Source organism: Clytia hemisphaerica, unplaced genomic scaffold (assembly GCF_902728285.1).
Source record: "Clytia hemisphaerica strain Z4C2 unplaced genomic scaffold, Clytia hemisphaerica genome assembly, whole genome shotgun sequence".
Lineage (NCBI taxonomy): Eukaryota > Metazoa > Cnidaria > Hydrozoa > Leptothecata > Clytiidae > Clytia > Clytia hemisphaerica.
In genome coordinates, this window is record NW_027104191.1 from 393,075 (window position 1) to 411,864 (window position 18,790).

An 18,790-nucleotide genomic window follows, 5' to 3' on the forward strand; every position below is an offset into this window, starting at 1 on the left:
AAGGCCAGACCAACTACTGATAAACGAACGAGCACACTACCACTAAATAAAGGCACACTTGGCTGTAGTTACCAACGATAAACATAAAGAGAGCATAATTGGAGATCAATTAAGAAAAGTAATAGCCCTTCAAACAGAGCAATTATCACCAGATCCATTGTAGACAAGATATACTTCACCAATATATTACATGTGGCCAATATATTTACCAAAATCGCAACAAAACCATATATAATAAAAAAGCCGAAAAACCTGCTCCAATGAAGTTTATTGTATACATGTTCCATACACCCAGATACACCATCTTCTCTATCTTTTTACTTCTAATTACAAACGATGACACCATTTCATTACAAAAGGGGGAACAATAACAGATTCTGAAATATGAAGAAAATTGTCCTCATCTTACCAATCCCCTTTGACTAAAAGTCTTAGGACCAAAACAGAATTGATTACAATTCCACAACTAAGTTGGTGAATTTGGCAGAAAATAGGATGAAATACAGAGTCACGACACGTCGTGTGTTTAACTCATTGAATGAGAAGAAACAACGAATCAAGAAAACTCCTCCAAATAAGTTTTCCACAGTGTAAATAACAAAGAAACAACACAAGAGAAAAAGAGATGGGAACATTTTCAGTGGAAAGAATAGTATCCTGACACCAAGAAACAAGGTTATCTTTTCCTCTTGACAAAAAATTATCTTCTACAAAAATCAAAGAAAGAAAATCAAAAAAGAGGAGAATAATTTTCACACTCCACTAACAGTTCTAGAGATGATCTTATACTTTCTAACCAGAGAACAATATAATGAAGACATTCTCATATTGTTGAAAAAGCAAAACAATGAAATCATAGATTCTGATTGGATGACTATGGAACAAAAGAATAGAAAGTACTGCAATATTCAATATTTATTCATTTCTATTTGGTAAAAAAACGGAAAGAAAACTCAACACCCTTAGGTTTTCAAAGATTGACCAAGATGAAGTCACACACGAGATTTTCTTCAAGAGTCTTTTCATAAAAACCAGAATCAGAAACGCCGGCAAAAGAAAAGAAAGAGGTTTCTTTTCATTTACTAATATAATAAAGAAATCTCTTTGATTTTTCAGATTCAAAAATATAGAAAGAGGGCTTTACCAGAACACCAGAAAACAGCAGTATAAACATTAAATATCCATAACACATATGATAAATATCTCAATCTCCAAGGCTTCAAAAAAAACATTGAAAAAAAACTTCACAAATGCATTGACTTCCATAGCAACTTTTTATCACCAATATATCAACTCTACTTTTTAAAATGTATTCAATAAAATGATGGTTGCCAATTTAGCAAAGGTCTTCTCTTCTCAAACCAAATCTACTGTAATCTTATAAGGACATAATATAGACATTTAACCCATTCTTAATGGAGGGTCAATTAAAAGGTACTTATATTGGCTTTCTTAGATAAGGGCTCTTTTCATTGTTTGTTATCTAAAAAGTAAAGCACCAAGAAAATAGAAATGAAGGGTTTAAGGAGGTCATTGTAAATCATTTTGATATAAATATTGAATGAACAATTGAAGGCCAATAGAACGCTCTCAGTTGAATTTGAATGCACAGTAATATCAATATTCTACTATATCCTGCATCATATCTATATTGAATAAAGAATATAACTTTCTGATTAGATTTATATGTTTCCTGTTACTTTTTTGAAGATGTTTCAAATTTCCTTGGCAATATCCTGTGTTGAGATTGAGAGATGGAAAAATCTCTGTTTTTCAACATTACAGTAACCACCAAGGTTGTATAGATGACTGCTCCATCCTACCCTGCCATATCAAGGATCTTGTATATTTCATTCCCTAAAGTATTCAACTTCTTTTACTGTATCCACAAGAAGAATGCAACATTTGCAAAAAGTCAAACTGGAAAATGTTATCTAAAGATGCTGTTATCCAAAGATTATGTTAAAAGAGAAAATTCAAAATGACATTATATTAACCATTCTTGACTTCAATCAACTTCCATCTGACTTGCACACACACCACACATAAATCTCCCCATATCTGTCTTCTTCAATAAATATAACATTGTTAAAAAAAGATCTTCCTCCTTCTTCACAAATTGTCTCCAATTCTCTTTCTTCACCAAGAGGGCGAGAGCAAAAAACCAGGTGTTTTTTTCTCAATTCTCTCTTTTTCATTCCTACTTTTCTTCCTTTGAAATAATGTGAATATATCAGCTGCCAGCTAAACAACTTAAAACCATTTTAAAAAGAAGGCTCGTGGTATGTTACGATAAAAAGAATCATTGAAATGTAAAGTCACATTCTCTATGTCCCTCTTCTTTGCATACTTTTGAATGCAGCAACTTTTCACGCACATTTTTTTCTTTTCGCGCTTCTTTCGTTCTTTTTAGAATGTAAACATTCCAAAAGATGGCGTTCTTAAATCACGTTTGATTGGTCCGTGTGCATTAACCCTGTTGCGGAGCAATGATTCTGGCCAATGATACAAAAAGAATTTCCCGCGTAAAATAAAATATTCGAATTATCCAAATGTAAACAAAAAACTTTCTGAATAGGCATAGAAGAAAGAGGGCATCACCAAGAACAGAAGAAAGGTCAAGTTATTAACACACTTCGACATTGTTCAACTTGGTTCAACTTACTTCAATTCGGTAATTGTGAAACAATATGCTACACATTTGATGACCTTTGATATTGATTTACTTATCGTTTGAAAATTCTTAGGATGGCTCCTTCAATACAATATATACAAGCATCCCTTCCGTACCCATCGAAAAAGGTTAAATCTTATACCACTCAGCCCCGGGGACTCAGCCACTACTGTAAAAAGGACCTTGAGGAATGTGTGCATCTACAAGAGAACATTATGTCACAATACAGTAGCCTGTTTAGAATAGAATTCAATACGTAAATGAGGAATTACTATCAGTAAAAATACAGATTAAAAACATATGTTGAACACTATTTAACAATTTTTCATCAAATGTTTGAATCTTACTTTGCCAACAAACAGTACACCACATGCTTGTTCAAAAGTCACAATCAAAAAAAGAAAGAAAAGAAAGCCGTATGTGAATCTAAAACCTCACTAGTAATTTGATATGCGCGAGCAGTCGAGGGAAGAGAATGTTAAAGGCTCACATCGAAATGTATTGTCAAACAAAAACATGAAAAGAAACGAATAATCACAAGTCATTGTTGTAGAGAAAGAAGAGAAAAGAGAGAAGGGGAGACAGTGTTCACCAGTACGTAAAACATTGGCAAAAAAACCGTAATCATAAAAAAAAGAGTGTTGAATTTTTGTTAATTCGATTTCCTTAAATAAGAGGAGTCCACCCTTTAGATAACAGCATGTATGACATCTTGGCATATGATATGTTTTAAATTAACCACCATCGCTTTCGCTTCTGAAACACGCCAATGTCTCTTTTTTTGACCAATGTTTCTACACACTGTGAATATAAGCTTAAAAGAAATCCTTTATCTCCAAATCTAACAAGAAATCCTTTTAGGTTTGTTGAGGATTTTTAGTAATATGATCTTTTTGCACACCAAAACGAAAAGAAAAGCACTGTCTTCAAAACTTTCAACAGCTCCTTGTATGATCTAAGAATCTCAAATGTCATTGTAATTCATCAGGAACCAATATTATATATATTCAAGCTCTTTTGTGTTGACTTGCCCTTGACTTCAAATATCAGATTTTATTTGCAAGATTTTCATCGATATGTATGAATAATGCCAAGTGTTTAGATACTTCAACACAATGGCTTTTACCTCCCTCAGGCCTCCCAATTCCTCGTTTCGCGATAAAAAATGATTAACCTCGACAACATAATAAAAAGTAGAGATGGTTACAACAAATTTTCTATTGCAATCTGGTCAAGCAAAATCAGCAATTTTAAGATCTATTCTTCTTCTATATTCTAAACGCATACTTACCAACGAAATTCAAAAATCGTCAAGATATTTTCTCTTTTATATCTTGTATCCTAGATTTTTCTTCATATTCACTTCTTCATTTGATAGTGAGAACTCGGTAACAAACAAAAAGAGAAAAGAAGCTTTCCAACGATTTGACCAAGCTGTGTTTGCTTCAATCAAATATATCAACCTTAAAACCATTCACCTTATTCAAACTTTCAAATGTATATTCAATAACCATAAAAAATATCTGAGCAAAAAAAAGTGATTTTCTTTTCAATATCTCTATGTCGTTTATGGTGAGTTTGTTTGAGCATATTCATCATAACATCTTATATTCATCAGCTCTTTTAGTAAACCACCAATCGTAGCAAAAGTTTTGGTTAAATTCATCAAAGAGGAAAGACATTCTCACCAGCTCTATATTTGATTTTAGAATGTTGATATGAAAAATTCTCTTCATCAAACAAGAGAAAACCGGATTTGAAAGTCTTGCATCAAATAGATAAAAGTTAACTGACTATTGTAACGATATAGACATCCTCTTTCCCTTTTCTCTTGTTAATTTCTCCAACCTAAACCATTAGACACGCGAACCATTCATTGTTGCACAATCTTGACAAGAAACTTAAGGAAGCGATCTGCTAATCATAATCTTGGTTAATATGTGAAAAGCCTTCATCCTTGAATACAAGGTTTTTCTTTCTTCTTTATCCAATAACTGGTGTAATAAAATCGATAAAATATTAGATCAATTTACCGAGATCTAGAGGACCAAGAAACTGAAACATCTCGACCTCGTCTCCTGTATTCTTTCGATACAAACATCTCAAGCAACCACGCGATTTCAGTTTTCATTGTAAATCAATGTTAATTTTAGTAATCTGAAGTTTCAAGAATACCCCTGTGTCACAGACCCACTGGGAGCCCAGCCCCACTGGAAAGATTGACAAAAATTTCGTCCCGGTTGGAACATACCTTAGAATTTCAGCCCCACTTAGAAATTAACTTTTATTTCATCCCCATTCGAAATTCAATGTTTAAACATTGCACTTCAAAACCATTGCCACTAAATTTTTTAACCTTGGAACAAAGGAATTTGCTATCCTTATCGGGATTTCAATAGGAATTTTTATCCCCACTGAGAAAAAGGTTCCACCGGGGCTGTGAAACAGGGGTGTTTAAGACTAATAAACCAAGACGTATCAAAATCAAATGGTAAACATAATTTTTCAATAGATAACTTGTACACTGTAGCCTTACTAATGTTTGTTAGACGAGAAAGTGTTTACTGGTCATAGTGAGATGATAAAACCTATATTAACATTCTTGACATTCTTGGTCAAAAAATAAAAGATCTCTGACACGATGACAATGACATTTTTGATATTCTGATATTCTGAAAACCTGGTCAAAGACATGAAGCATTCGATTTGTTTAAAAAGCGAACCTGTTAACATTGCTCTAGCGGGACGAGATGGAGTTTTTTACAAGCTCTTATTTGATTTGGTTGGTCGTTAACCAGTAATAAAACAATTTTGTTACTTTTTCTGAAGAATGCGTCATTTTTATTACTTAAAATGACCAATTATTAGAGTATCTTATAAAAACTCCATCTCATTTTGCTCTAGCAAACCCACTATCTGTTTCTATGATTTCAAATCTGTATTCAGATGTTTCGTATCTTTTTTGGATAAAAAGTTACATCACTGTAAAGTTGGTCATGTTTGGTCGTTTTAGATCTAAAAAGGAGCTGTAAATTTCATCCAAGAAATATTAGAAAAATCTGAACATAGATTTGATATTAGCAAAAAATTCATAAAAAAATTCATGTTCGATTCAAGACGGTCGAAAAAATCTTCTTTTTTTATTTTCATTTTCTTCTTCATTTTTCACTTTTCAAAAATCTTTTATCCTTTAGATTATTCTCCTCGGTAATATCCAATGGTGTATAGCTTTTTGAGAAAAAAAATCAAAGTGCCCACACTTTTAAGACAGATTGGAGAGATAAAAAATGTTTTCAAAAGAGCTTACAATACTTCCTTAGGTCACCAAAAAATCCCACAGCTTTCCGTCAAAGTCATATTAAAATTGTCTGCAATAATTTCTTAACTGACTGCATTCAGTGTAACGCTTATTGATAACCTTCGATGCCACTTAACTTCTTTTAATTCCGTTTATTCACCAATAAAAAATAAGGCAAGACATCGTGGTCGATGTTTTTATGTCAACACTTCACATCCTATCAAGATTCAAAAAGAGCGATTACAGTAGAATATAAAAAAAAACGAGAAAAAAGAGAAGTTCTTGTCAAATATCAATATTACCATATGCCAAAAGATCGTTGATAAAATAACATTGATAACTATTCATCATTAGCAACAATCAAAACTGAAAGTCCAGATCTAACAAAAAAAGAACGACATCACATCAATCTCATCAAAACTCCATAACATGTCAAAATAAAAGCTGCAAAAAAGAAAAAACCGTTTTTCGACAATGTAATGTAATATCAAATGCCAATACTGTAATCTGTAGGAGGATATAACGTTTATAGACCATAATACAATATTGAAACAATACAATAAACAGTCGTATCAAGCGCTAGCATCTTTTGACCAACATATATAATATAAGATTCCTTGGTAAATGATATTTGACTATTAATCTGTCAATACAGCAGAATCAATATAACCAACTGTAAGAAAATTTAAATGATGAAATGAATCATAGCAATTATAGTATTCGTATTATGGGAATATCGTTCATTACATTACGGAACATTTACGGTAAACAACAAAATTTAGAAAAACTTAAAACAACGATCTCCTCAGATTGTAAAAAAGCCCAAACTTTGGACATTGTCAGGATTTTTATCAAGTTTATTATCTATAAGCTCCATTTGTCAAAGCTAGACAGCCAAGATAGAGACTAGTGACATTAAGAACCATCATGCATCGTATATTTATTATAATTTCCAACGCATGCAAGCACCAATGTAATAAAAACTTCATTACAAAGAAAAAAACGCGAACCAAGCGAACAAAAACGCGAACCAAATCACCAAAAACCAGCATTCAAAAAAATATCTCCATCTTGATTGAGAGATACAGTTCAAGTTTCCAAAATTCAAAAGTTTCATAATCTCAAATATCAAAACAAAGGCTTTCAACAACTTAAAAGTTTCTCTTCTTTTCTCCAATAGACTCGACAAGGATGGTCGGTTCACCTTATTTTATTTTGATTGAAGGAAGATAAACGTTTAAAAAATATAACAATAATATACTTTGTTGGAGATTTTGTTGAGATTCTCTTTTATATCTCCAACTCCTCTCACCCTCCAACAAAAGTTGACTCTGAAGCTGAAAGCATCTACTGAATAATTCAAAAGTAGACCAATAGAAGACATAGAATAGAAAGGTTGAGAAGCAGGAATTGAATATTCAAACGCATTGAGATTTTTCTCTTTCACTTTGGTGATAAAAATATTACATTGATTCTGGAATGTGCATGATAAAGCATAGCCTGCTGTATACAATTTGGTCTATCTAGATGCCTATAAACCCAGATTCGGCATATTTTAGCTTCGCGCAGTAATTGAATGAACAAAGTGCTCATCTGATATTCAAATTCAAATTGCTTTAGGAAGACTAGGTGGTAAAGCAGATTGAAACATCAAAAATAAAAAAAAAGGTTTACAGCCTGGATATCCAAGCTAGGTAAAACACTTTCCGCAAACGTAGCAAGAGATAACTTCAACAAAACCTGGTTTATAAATGATGTAGAATTTTGAAGAGAGCTATACTACAATCCGTGCCATAATATATTTGCACTTTTGGCTAATTTATCATTTTTCGAAACTTGAAGTTCGAGCGAGAATGTCAATTTCAGGCCCTCAACTTGATTTCATCGATTATTTCGATCTGGGAGGGATTTATTGGTTTCTAGGCTATATTTCAAGCCCTACTGGACCATTTTTGAACTTTTGGATCCTCAGATCCTAAGGTCTTAAGTTCTAAGTCTAGCGTTAAAACTCAGAGTTAAAACTCTACCCTTCGAACCTACTTTAGAGCACTTACAAATCGATTGTGGTTTCAAAACACCCCGGTGAATTTCCCTTTTGTACCAAGTATTTTGTCCCTGATTGTAGTATCTTGTCCAAATCTTAATTATCTTTCCTGACAATCCTCTTATGTATATCCTCCAGACATTCAGAGGTTTTTTACACTATTGCAAAACATCCGTCAAAGTACTGTAAAAATATGCATACTTCTTTAAAAACAACTGTACAAAAGAAGATATATGAATTTAACATGGCAAATTAACAATCTTAAATCTGACTCTATGAAAATCAAATCAAATTGTCATACTCTGTTATTGCCGTTTTGTTTACATTAAAAAAGCAGCATATCATGTAAGCGGCCTAACCATCATGCTGTGGTTACTGTTGACATAAATTCTGCTGTTGAACTGTGGTTACTCTTCAGTGTCAAGTATTCATAATCATACAATAATGTTGACCATGCTGCATAGCTGGTTTTTCACCATGACAAGACACCCCCTCTCACAAACCGGTAGGATTTTTTCAGCAAGTGGGGATAAAAACAACGGAGTTAAACTCGCGATGGGGATTGATATTCCCATATTTTTTATGGCTGGGGATTTCAATTATTTTGTTTTAAGTCAGAAAATTCAGTGGGGATGTAAAAAAGTAGCACATATTTTACATTAAGGATCTCTCAGTGCGTACAAGAATGGTAATACAATTTTCCAATGGGGACAAAATTTTAGCCAATTTTTTCAGTGGGATTGGGTCCCACCGGGTCTGTGAGAAGAGAGTGTTTTTGTGATTTGGTATTTTTATTAAATAATAACCTGAAACTGATTAGGGTTTTCACTGGTTTTCAATGATTTAGCAGTATTGTAGCAACAGATGTTTTTTTTATTTCATGTTTTCACAATTTGTCAATATCATAGTCAGTTCTTGGGTTTTAGTTACAAATTCACGCATTCGCGCAATTTTTTTCTCGAGTTTCGCGCAAATCAGATTTTTCCGAAAAAGGTTTTTTAATTCACGCATTTTTACGCATTTTTTTCAATTTTCACGCATTCACGCAACCGAAAAAGCTCATTCATGCATTCACGCAAACCGGTGGGAGGACCCCATTAAGTGGCTGTTTTTAATCGTCTGGTCAACGTATACTCGACATTCTCCATCGGAGAATAAGTCTTTAGCTTTGCGAAAGCAATCTTTCGAAAACTATTTTTAGGTATACTTAAACAATTACAGTTCATTTTTCGATAGAATTCCGAAATTGAGATCACAAATTCAAAGCTATTAGCTCAACGTGAAAGCCATTTAAAAATGGTCACAGATAAAATTGAAATCAGATTCTAAAATCGGATTGGTTATTTTCAATAACGGATCATTAATCAAGTGATTAGATTGCCTGTTTCCTGCAAATGTAACGGCACGATTACGAAATCTAATTGACAGCTAACTAGTCTCAAGGAGAAGACCACCCTACCACCGCCTATTGTATTCCTTTTTAGGGGGGATTTGGGTTTAACGATGCGGCTATATTAATATTTTCTCCTGTCGGCGTTTCGGTGTTTGAAGAAAGAATGACGGTATTTTGGCAGTAAAGAAGGCGGTTTTCGTCTAGCGGGCTAGTGTTGACGGTGTTCAATGAATATGCGTCCGTATTAAACTTTCAGTTGGTAGGGTAGAAATTCGATTTTTTTAAATCTAGGATTTCAACAAAAGAAATGAATTTGTCTTCAAAATGGCTAGTAGTAGCATAACATTTTGTCTGCGTCATGCAGTAGATTATTAAGCAGTTATTGGACAAAGTCGAATCCAATATGCAAAAATATTGGGCGTGCGAGAAAGATATTGGACGAGGCTTCGCCGAGTCCAATATCTTTTCTCGTAGCCCAATATTTTTCCTATTGGATGAGACTGCGTCCAAATAAATGGTTTATTATCCGTTCATTGCTAAAATATTTCTCGTTTTCAAACATAATTCCAATTTATATGCTCGTAAATCTGGTTTCGTGTTAGTTTTTTATTCAAAAGTCTTATTTTTATTTTGTGACGTAACGTCAAAAAGAAGATGCTCAATTGTCATTGAACTCGTTGTGTGACGTCAATTTTTGAAATATATAGCCCCCATGGAAGCTATATATTCGAAAATATTGGACAGCAAAGAAGCCAATCAAATGTCGCTATTTACGCGCGACGGATAATAATTATAATTATTTCTGACGTCAAATATTTTCTGAAAAACTACTAAACGTCCGACTTTTAGTAAAAAACATGACTTTTTTCTTTGCGAAAATTGGTTTTATTGATTAGTGATCGGATATTCTGGCTTCAAAATGGATAATATTTTCATGGAGATTGCTTCGAAAGTTGATTCTGCCTTAGACGCAAAGTTAGACCAGCTCCACCAAAATAACAAAGATTTATTTTTATGCAGCAAAATGGAACGATTTCGTGCCGATGAAGCCCTTCGTCAAAATGATAATTTGTCGTGTGAAGTTGAATTGCTGGAAAGGGTTTTCAGCGAAAGCAGGGCAAACCACCAGGATGAGCAGAGTCATTTGGCTATGAAATACGGAGCGTATGTCCAGAGATTGACTGACCAGTTGGATAGTCAACAACAAAGAATGGGGATTGCAGAGAATCAGTTGAAAGCATCTCTGGCGAATGAGAATGCACTGAGAAAGGTGATAAAAGAGCAAGAATTGATCATCCAAAGCGACGTCTCTAGAAAGAAATTAAAATTTCTTGAAAATGAAAACAACGAACTTATCGTTGAATTGAAAAATTTGAAAGATTCTTTTGATGACAAAGAGATGGATTGGAAGCAACATTATTCAGAATGTCCGAAAATGATCAAGAATATAATGGAAAAATATAGCCAATTGAAAAAGGAATCTCAGGATTCCCGACAAGGCTACGAAAAATTGATAGATGCTTTGACCAAAGATTGCCAGAGATTGAGAGATGAGAATCGAGGTCATTTGAAAGCACTTAAAACTCAAAAGTCGGAATTGGCTAACACCAAAAAGACAATGCAAAGTGAAATTGACACCATGAAAACAAAGGTTTCAAAGTATAAACTAAAGTATAAAGAACTTTCTGGATCCTTGGAGAAAAAAGAGAAAATTATACAGCAGTTGACGAAAGATCTGGATGCGTTTAAAACTGAATGCATCAATCAAAAATCGAATCTGGAGAAGCAAGACGAATCTCTTACATCGAAAACCAAAGAATGCAATAAACTTCGGGACTCTAAGAAAACTTGGCAAAAGAAATCTGAAAGCTATAAAGGAAAATACAAGCTGGCTAAAGATGAGCTGGAGAAGTACCAAAAAGAAAATGAGAGGCAATCATTCGAGCTCAATTGTTTATCCAGAGAACAACAAAGAGCTGAACCAATGAAAAGTACACCTGTTTGGAATCAATGCAATAATGCTACCATCGATCACCACACCCAAATTGTCGATGATGGTAATAAAAACCCAGTGAATACAGAAGGAAAAATACATACCAAAGATACTCAAAACATTGACCATAAAGAAAACGATTTTATGAACTCTCAAGCTCGTACTGATGAAAATGCCCCAAACAGCGTCAACAATTCTAATATTGATAAGAGCACATCTGCTGGTAACAATGAGGATGAAGTACACCATATACAACAATATGAAGAAATGCCTTTCACTGAAACGACCGAAGATTCCGAAAAGTTCAGTTATGAAGACAATGTTGATAGTCATTCACCGTCCGATATTAACTCCAGTAATAAAACAACCAACAGTAAACCGGAGGTTAATGGTAATATATCTACAGGAGGAGATAGGGAGAGTCTAAATACATCAAACTGTGTTGAAATCCAATCAAATGATGTTCCTCCTATTAGAAACCATAGCGTTTCCAGTATTGGTGTACCGGTACTAGCCGCAAATGATGATGGTGAAGAAAGTTCTCCTGGTGATTTTATGTCTAACAGCAATGCCAATTCATTTTTTGCTGGTCAAAATGAAGAATCTGACGAGATTTCTGGCTCCGTTTCTGATTGTCAGGAAATCACCGATTTTCCACTGAAGTCTGACGTACAGCATCCATATGATGAAATTGTTGATGACGACTTCTTCGCCAGCAATAACATCAATCTATTACTAACCAATACGAATTTTGTTGAAAATGATGACGAATTTAGTGCAACAGAATCAAGTCCTGGTGATTCTCTTGATTCAATGGGAAGTGATGAGATGGCCAGAGCTTTAGGATGTGCATCACCAACGCAAACCTCGAGAACTGATGAAGAAATTATGATACATGAAGAGGAGCTCTTTATGCAAGATTACGTCAACAAAATTAAACGTTAGTTTGGATTTCTCGTTTCTTTGCTTATACAGTCGAGTCCTCATAACTCGAAGACGCACTGGGAGCACAAATTTGTTGGAGTTCCCTAAGGAAATTTTGACTAATGTTTTTAAGGCATTGTTAACTGAAGGGACGAGAAAACTTTTTCGAGTTAATGAGATATTCGAGTCGTAGAGGTCCGAGTTAAAGAGATTCTACTTTTACGTGTATTAACTAAATTAAAGTTCTTAACACATAATATCTGATAGGGAAGTTTCCCTTGAACGATTGCTGCAAGCCAGATAGTTGAATTTGGTTGAAAGATAGTGGAGTGATACACCTCTGTCTCGATGATCCGGGTAGATACTGTTAAACCGGTGGACTTTTCGAATTCTATTGTTCACAGCTTAATAATAGTAAAGTCGCACAACTTTAAAGATTTAAACAATACAAATGAGTAGTAGATTGACCTTTGATATTTCCTCTTTAAAGTTGCCTCTGTTTTGCCCTATCTTCTTTGTCGCTGTAATGACACCAATATTTCTTTTACTTTTATAGTTGTCAACAGTTTAGTAATTGAAACATCAGAGGACTCTGAAGCTTCTGGAGTAACAACAGAAAGTAGTATGAACACTGACGATTTACAAGGTGAGAAATTATTATATTTTTGTGCCAAATTATCTATCTTCATTTGCATAGAAACCACTAAAATTGCTTGAGCAATTACTCTAGAAAAGTATCGTATCTCTTGACGCAGAACTGGAACCTTAAATTGCAAGTTTATGCATTGAAGGGAAGATTTGATCGAAAATACTACCGACCCAAATCATTTCTTCGATAATAATACTGGATAGGTGTAGGCAAACTATCTTGGAAAAACTTTTAAGGTTACCTCTTGCCCCCGGGAAATCAGAGCAACAATTTCACTACGAGCAACAAATTTTCCCCTAAATTTCATTATTACTGATTATTAATAAACTCAAATATTCACTTTTTTACTTTCACAGGGAGAATAGCAGCCAAGTTAAACACCATCTCAAATCGAATTCAAGATCAAAGTTTAACCAAAGGAATTCCTGTCGTAAGTCAACAACAACGAGATAAACCTGAAGCAGATCATTCTTTATCTTCCAATGATTCACGCGAAGCGCTCGATTTTTCACCAATGCATCAGGCTGGATTTTCGCTATTTGACCAATTAAAGATGATAAGGAAAAGTCCACCTTTAAAAAACTCTTTCCAAGAAAACGATGAGACTTCAAATTCAAGAGATTATCATTCACAAGCAACGAATTCAAGCCCGTTACCTAAAGAGAACATCGGTCATCTACCATTATCGATTAGAAACAAGAGCCCGCCACCTTTAAAGCAGAGCTTAAATACGGGCTTACGTCAACAATCTACGAGACAAAATTCAGGTCTTTCGCAACAAATGCAACATTCCAAATCAATAGTCCCAAGTCAAGTGCTTAAAAAAAGAAATATTGCCAAAGAGGATAGTGTAGTCAACACTCAACCGTTTAGCCAAAGATTAAATGTTAAAGTGAAACAACATAACCCACCAAAAGAGCAGTCTATCTTGAGGACATTTTCGACTCCAATAGCAGGTAGCTTTAAAGACAGAGTTGATTTTGAGGATATGAAACAAACAAAACAAATCAAAGTCAATAAAATACCCAACTCCATCAATCTTGGTGATTTTCAAATCCCCATGGGAAATCAAATTGATTCTGTAAACAGGAGACAATCATCTCTCGCAAGTACACCAAGCTTATCTCAAGGATCAAAACAAACTAATCAAAAGAATAGATCTGGGTCCAATTTGACTTCACTCTCTGGTGCACCAAGGCTTTCAGGAAGAAATTGATGAAAAGATGAATAAAAACCGAACAATATGCTTGAAAACTGATTCGTCCACTATATTTCTTCTCCTTCATGAATTTCAAGAAGTCTCTCGGAAGAAGCTCTCTCGGAACAAGCTGGGGAAGGCTGTCACATAATAAATAATCAAAATTGTACCGCAAAAGAATAATTTGATACGAAATAGTCTGTATTCACTTCAGTGACATTTTTCGTCTTTACTCTTGGTTATTATAGAAAAGATCGAAAAAACAAGAAAATTCACAGCGGGTAGAAATCCAGGAGAAACCAGCATTTTTTGTAAGAAAGACTTATTTTTTGAAAAACTGAATTCAATCCACTGAAAAGGTACAAATTCTACCAACTTTTTGCTTCACTCTGTATGTAGCTCTGTATGGAGCTGGTGCGATTCTAAAAGCCACAAGTTCCCCCACTAGATGCAAACTTTTCAGGTTTTTCATGGACAGCGAATCCTCTGTATAACATAGTTGTCAAAATTCTAAAACAATGGTTTCGTTCTGCAATTGGCTGTTTTACTATTGGTCAGTCATTATTATCAACTTCGATAAAAGAAGTCTTTTTACAATCAATTAATTGCGTTGCCAGTTTATTGGCTTCAATCGCATCCGCTTGTTTAGTCTCTCCAATAAATAGTTCGAAAGTCGATTTCAATTTGAAGAGTAAATCCGCCGCTGTTGAATGTTTGATTCTCAAAGCAGTGACATCTTGAAGTAGTTGCTGATTTTCGTCAATAATTTCTCGTCGAGCATTTAATCGTAAATCTAACGAAGGCTGTAATTCATTTTGTCTAGCGTTCAATTTGTTTTGACGAATTTTTTCTTCTTTTTCGTTCTTCTCCTTGACTTCCTTTTCATGCATATACAACAATTGAGATTCAATTCGTCTCCAAGAGTCCTAGAAAGGTCAAATCAATCAATGGTCAAACGTATGATGAACTGAGGGCAAACATTTTACGCAGTTTTGTAAGTAATTAAAGCGGTCATAGAATGAAGGTAGAGCATCCAGCTACGGTGCGTAAAGTGGGCCCAGCCAAATTATCTCCCAAAATGGTACTTGATGCCTCTCTGATTGATGCTCAGCAACTGAAGAGGCGGATCACGGGTAAGTGATGCCAACCCGGTAGACAAATAAAGAAATGGAATTCTCAAATTTTCGCCACCGCGAGCCTTACTTATCGTACAAACCTGCATCATATCATAAAAGAAGGGACTAGGTATTAGCTTGGCATTGAAAATATATTATATTGAAAAACACATGATAATTTACCTCAATTTTTCGTTGCCAATCTCTATCAAGATACTTCAACACGTGTTTATTTTGTTCTTGAACGCATTTCAATTTCAACCGGCTTGCTTCTTTATGTCCTGTAATCATCCTCTTTTTAGCCTGTGATCGGTCTTTGTCAAAATGCAATTTGAATTCCTTGATTTTCTTGACAAGATCTTCAACCCTCGGATCACTTTTCTCGAAATCCCAACTTCTGGATTCAACTTGTTTTGCCTCGTGGACCATTAATCTATTCTGAAAAATTAAAAAAGAAACCATTAGAAAACGATGAAACAAACCTTTCCAGAATTTTACAGTTGACACTCTCTAAAGAGATTATCGAAGTCAGTGGCCCTATCACTTTCACAGTATAGCCGCGGCCCCCTGAGCATCCACAATTTGGTTGTCGACAAACAGTGTGCTTTTGACTTAAAAAACAAACAGGTCTAGTGGCTAATGCGAAGAAACCAAGTCCTTTTTTAAACATTATACTATCAGCTCTACTTCAAACTACTTTGATATTTTAAAGAAATGAATGTCGATTCTTTTTAGTCAATTTCCACACCCTCTGATCATAGTTCACGAAGAACACAGCACTGCGAAGATTCTGAAATGTCTATAAGCTTCTTACAATACACGTTTTTTACAAGAACATCCTAAATTTTTCAAGCCTTTGGATGTTCTTAATATGGTCTAATTTCACCATTTTGTGAGTATTTTTTGCCCATCGAAGCCTTGTTTTTATAAAGTTTGTTCAATAAAAAACGTGTGCCATAAAAATCTCTTGACGTAATGTATCCCTTACCATTTTCTTTTCTTGGTACTTTTTTTCCATTTTAATTTCTTTCCGATATTTACTATCATCTTGAATCATTAATGCTTTCAATTCTTCTTGATACTTCTTCAATAAAGTTCTCAAATGTTCGTTCCGTTTGATGTCATTCTTCAATCTTAAGTCTCCTTCAACCCATTTGGTGATTTTTCCTGCAGCAACTTTTAAATGAGATAAACAAGGGGGATGTTTGAATGATTTGCCAAAGCTTTATTTAAAAAAGGATACTACCGATTCTTAACGCTTATAAATGACTCAAAATCGCAAAAATACCCTAGTCTCCGCGAATACTTTGTGGATAGGCTCAAACAAGTTTTTTATATAAAAATGTTCAAAATTTTCTTAAAATGTTCTTAAACTTTTTCTCGATATTTTAGCTAGTCTTATGTTCTATTCTATTTCTATTTGGTTGAGTTGCAGGAGGCTTTGAGGCCTATTTTCGCAACTATAGACGCTTTCAATGATTGCCCCGTCAGCACCTAGGACTGACTACCCAATTCCCCTCACATGGCAAGGGTTGACCCGGGCGAAGGTTCATTCACTTGCCAAGTGAACCGCTGCGAGTGGGAATCGAACCTCAGTCGCCTGTGCAGTAACTAAGGTCAATGACCACTATACCACAGCGCCTTCTTTCTTGTATAATGTAATTTATTCTTGGTGCATTGTCCTAAGGAGGGGGGATATCGAAATAAGTTTCTACTTCAAATACAAGAGAAATATACAAACCCTACCTTCGACATCGTCGTGATCTGGTTGGTGTTCATATTCCTCCTCTGTTGTAAGAAATGTATTTTCAAAAGTTGTCATATTGTGTGCATACCAAGTTTATGAAAATATTTTAAACACACTCTGCTCTGCTCTCAAAAAATCAATCGATGAGCCGAGAAGGTAACCTTTACCCTCTCAATTTCTTCTGAACACTTTCTAAATGTAAAACGTATTATTTTCATATTTGTGATTTATTAATTTTCATAGATTTGTGATAATTCTATTTTCCTTTGTTTTTAAAAAATGTATAATTTATCAACTTTTGATGGATAATAGACGATCAATCATCTGGAAATCTGATTACCCGTGTTTTTAATCGAACATCGCGTGCGCGCGCAATACACCTTTTCGACCGTAGTCGCGCGGTCAGGCGGCGCGTGCCACTTAATTATTTAATTATCCCCCTAAACTCGATCCAATCCTTTTTTGACACATTTTCCCATCGTCTATAGGTGCGAAAATAGAACTGGGACAGTTTTAGTGGGATAAAGCGGACAAAAAAAATACCCGCGCGGCAATTGGCGGCTACGGTCGAAAAGGTGTATGCAAAACACAGGAAAAGATTATTGATTCCCTAGCCTAGGGATTGTTCATTTTCAGATGTGGTTTTTTATTCGATCACATTAGTCTAGAATTTTAAGTTCGGGAAAGTAAGGAAACTAGGGAAACCTATTTTCCCATGCTGGAAGTGTATTACCAATGTGTTAGTGAAAACGGATTTCCACATGTGGAAAACTAATATTTTTAACATTCTATTTGCCCATTCAAAATGCATCAGGAAATTAAAAATCCCAAGTTTTTCTAAACTGATTATGGATGAGCCAGGAAAAGAGAGATCACGAGTTTTGGAAATGATTACTTTCTACAAGCTAGGGAAAGGAATTATCACGAATTGTGACCTTGCTTGCTTTATTCTATTCTTTCTCTGGATCGGGAAATGTGATTTCTCGAATTAGGGAATTAAAATTTCCCAGATCGGGAAATTCGATTTCCCAAACTCTTTAATTTGAGTGTATTCTTTAAACAATTAATTAAATCAGAACTTATTTTTCAAACCTTCAAATAAGACAATTCAATCAAAAATTTTAAACTGTCAGAAAGTAGAGCCTAAGTTAGGGAATTTTTTTTTTAGGTTAGGGAAAATTGATTTCCCTAACTTGTATTACGCATGCGTGAGAAAAAACCACAAGTGATTTTTCACTCAAAAGTGTTCGAGTACTCGACCTGCGTTGCTCAGTGGATCGAGATTGAGGTCATTAAGTTGGCTCTCTAGTGCAGCTCCACTGTTGTGACAAAAGTGCCGGGATTCTCAAAGTAGCGCAAGTACATGTTAGAACGAATGAGAGCTATCGAACCAATGCTCACAGAAAGATCGAATACATTTAATTATTTTACCAGCTTTCTAGTTTATGCGGGATGGCAGTTAGCCATCCTCAAGGATGGCTTCCTCTGGGAAGCCTGGCGCCCTTGCCCTGCAAAGCCATTATAGATCTATCGATCGTTTAAAAGTTTTGCTAGACAGACAGTTCCATCATTTCCACTTCTGTTGTGAGAGTCTCTTTTTCTTTTTTTTACTTCATTGTACTTTTACTGGATTATTAAGGAAACTTATTTTGAATTGAAAATTTTCTAGAGACGACTTTAATCACTTCAGTGTTGAAAATTGTCAAATGCAAAACTACGTGAATATGTTTTTCTCTCTAAAACTTGCATACAACC

General features: G+C 34.7%; 2 protein-coding genes across 2 annotated transcripts; one reads left to right on the forward strand and one right to left on the reverse strand.

Moving 5' to 3' along the window:
- The first annotated feature begins 10,328 nt into the window (after positions 1-10,328).
- LOC136815078 (interaptin-like) lies at positions 10,329-14,191 on the forward strand. The gene is made up of 3 exons (XM_067071522.1): positions 10,329-12,342; positions 12,883-12,972; positions 13,332-14,191. Exons 1-3 carry the CDS (start codon positions 10,329-10,331, stop codon positions 14,189-14,191), a joined length of 2,964 nt encoding a protein of 987 aa, XP_066927623.1.
- Positions 14,192-14,373: 182 nt separating this feature from the next.
- LOC136815052 (cilia- and flagella- associated protein 210-like) lies at positions 14,374-17,259 on the reverse strand. Its single transcript, XM_067071490.1, has 4 exons — positions 17,035-17,259; positions 16,277-16,464; positions 15,472-15,726; positions 14,374-15,099 (listed from the first exon to the last, which is right to left on the reverse strand). The coding sequence occupies exons 1-4, from the start codon at positions 17,108-17,110 to the stop codon at positions 14,728-14,730; spliced, it is 891 nt and encodes a 296-aa protein (XP_066927591.1). The 5' UTR covers positions 17,111-17,259; the 3' UTR covers positions 14,374-14,727.
- Positions 17,260-18,790: the final 1,531 nt, after the last annotated feature.

Coding starts and splice junctions, on each gene's coding strand:
- LOC136815078 (XM_067071522.1), top strand. CDS start 10,329: ATGGATAATATTTTCATGGAGATTGCTTCGAAAGTTGATTCTGCCTTA. Junction 12,343..12,882: donor TTACGTCAACAAAATTAAAC/GTTAGTTTGGAT, acceptor TTACTTTTATAG/TTGTCAACAGTTTAGTAATT. Junction 12,973..13,331: donor GAACACTGACGATTTACAAG/GTGAGAAATTAT, acceptor TTACTTTCACAG/GGAGAATAGCAGCCAAGTTA.
- LOC136815052 (XM_067071490.1), bottom strand. CDS start 17,110: ATGACAACTTTTGAAAATACATTTCTTACAACAGAGGAGGAATATGAA. Junction 16,465..17,034: donor AGATCACGACGATGTCGAAG/GTAGGGTTTGTA, acceptor CTCATTTAAAAG/TTGCTGCAGGAAAAATCACC. Junction 15,100..15,471: donor ATTGGCAACGAAAAATTGAG/GTAAATTATCAT, acceptor TGACCTTTCTAG/GACTCTTGGAGACGAATTGA.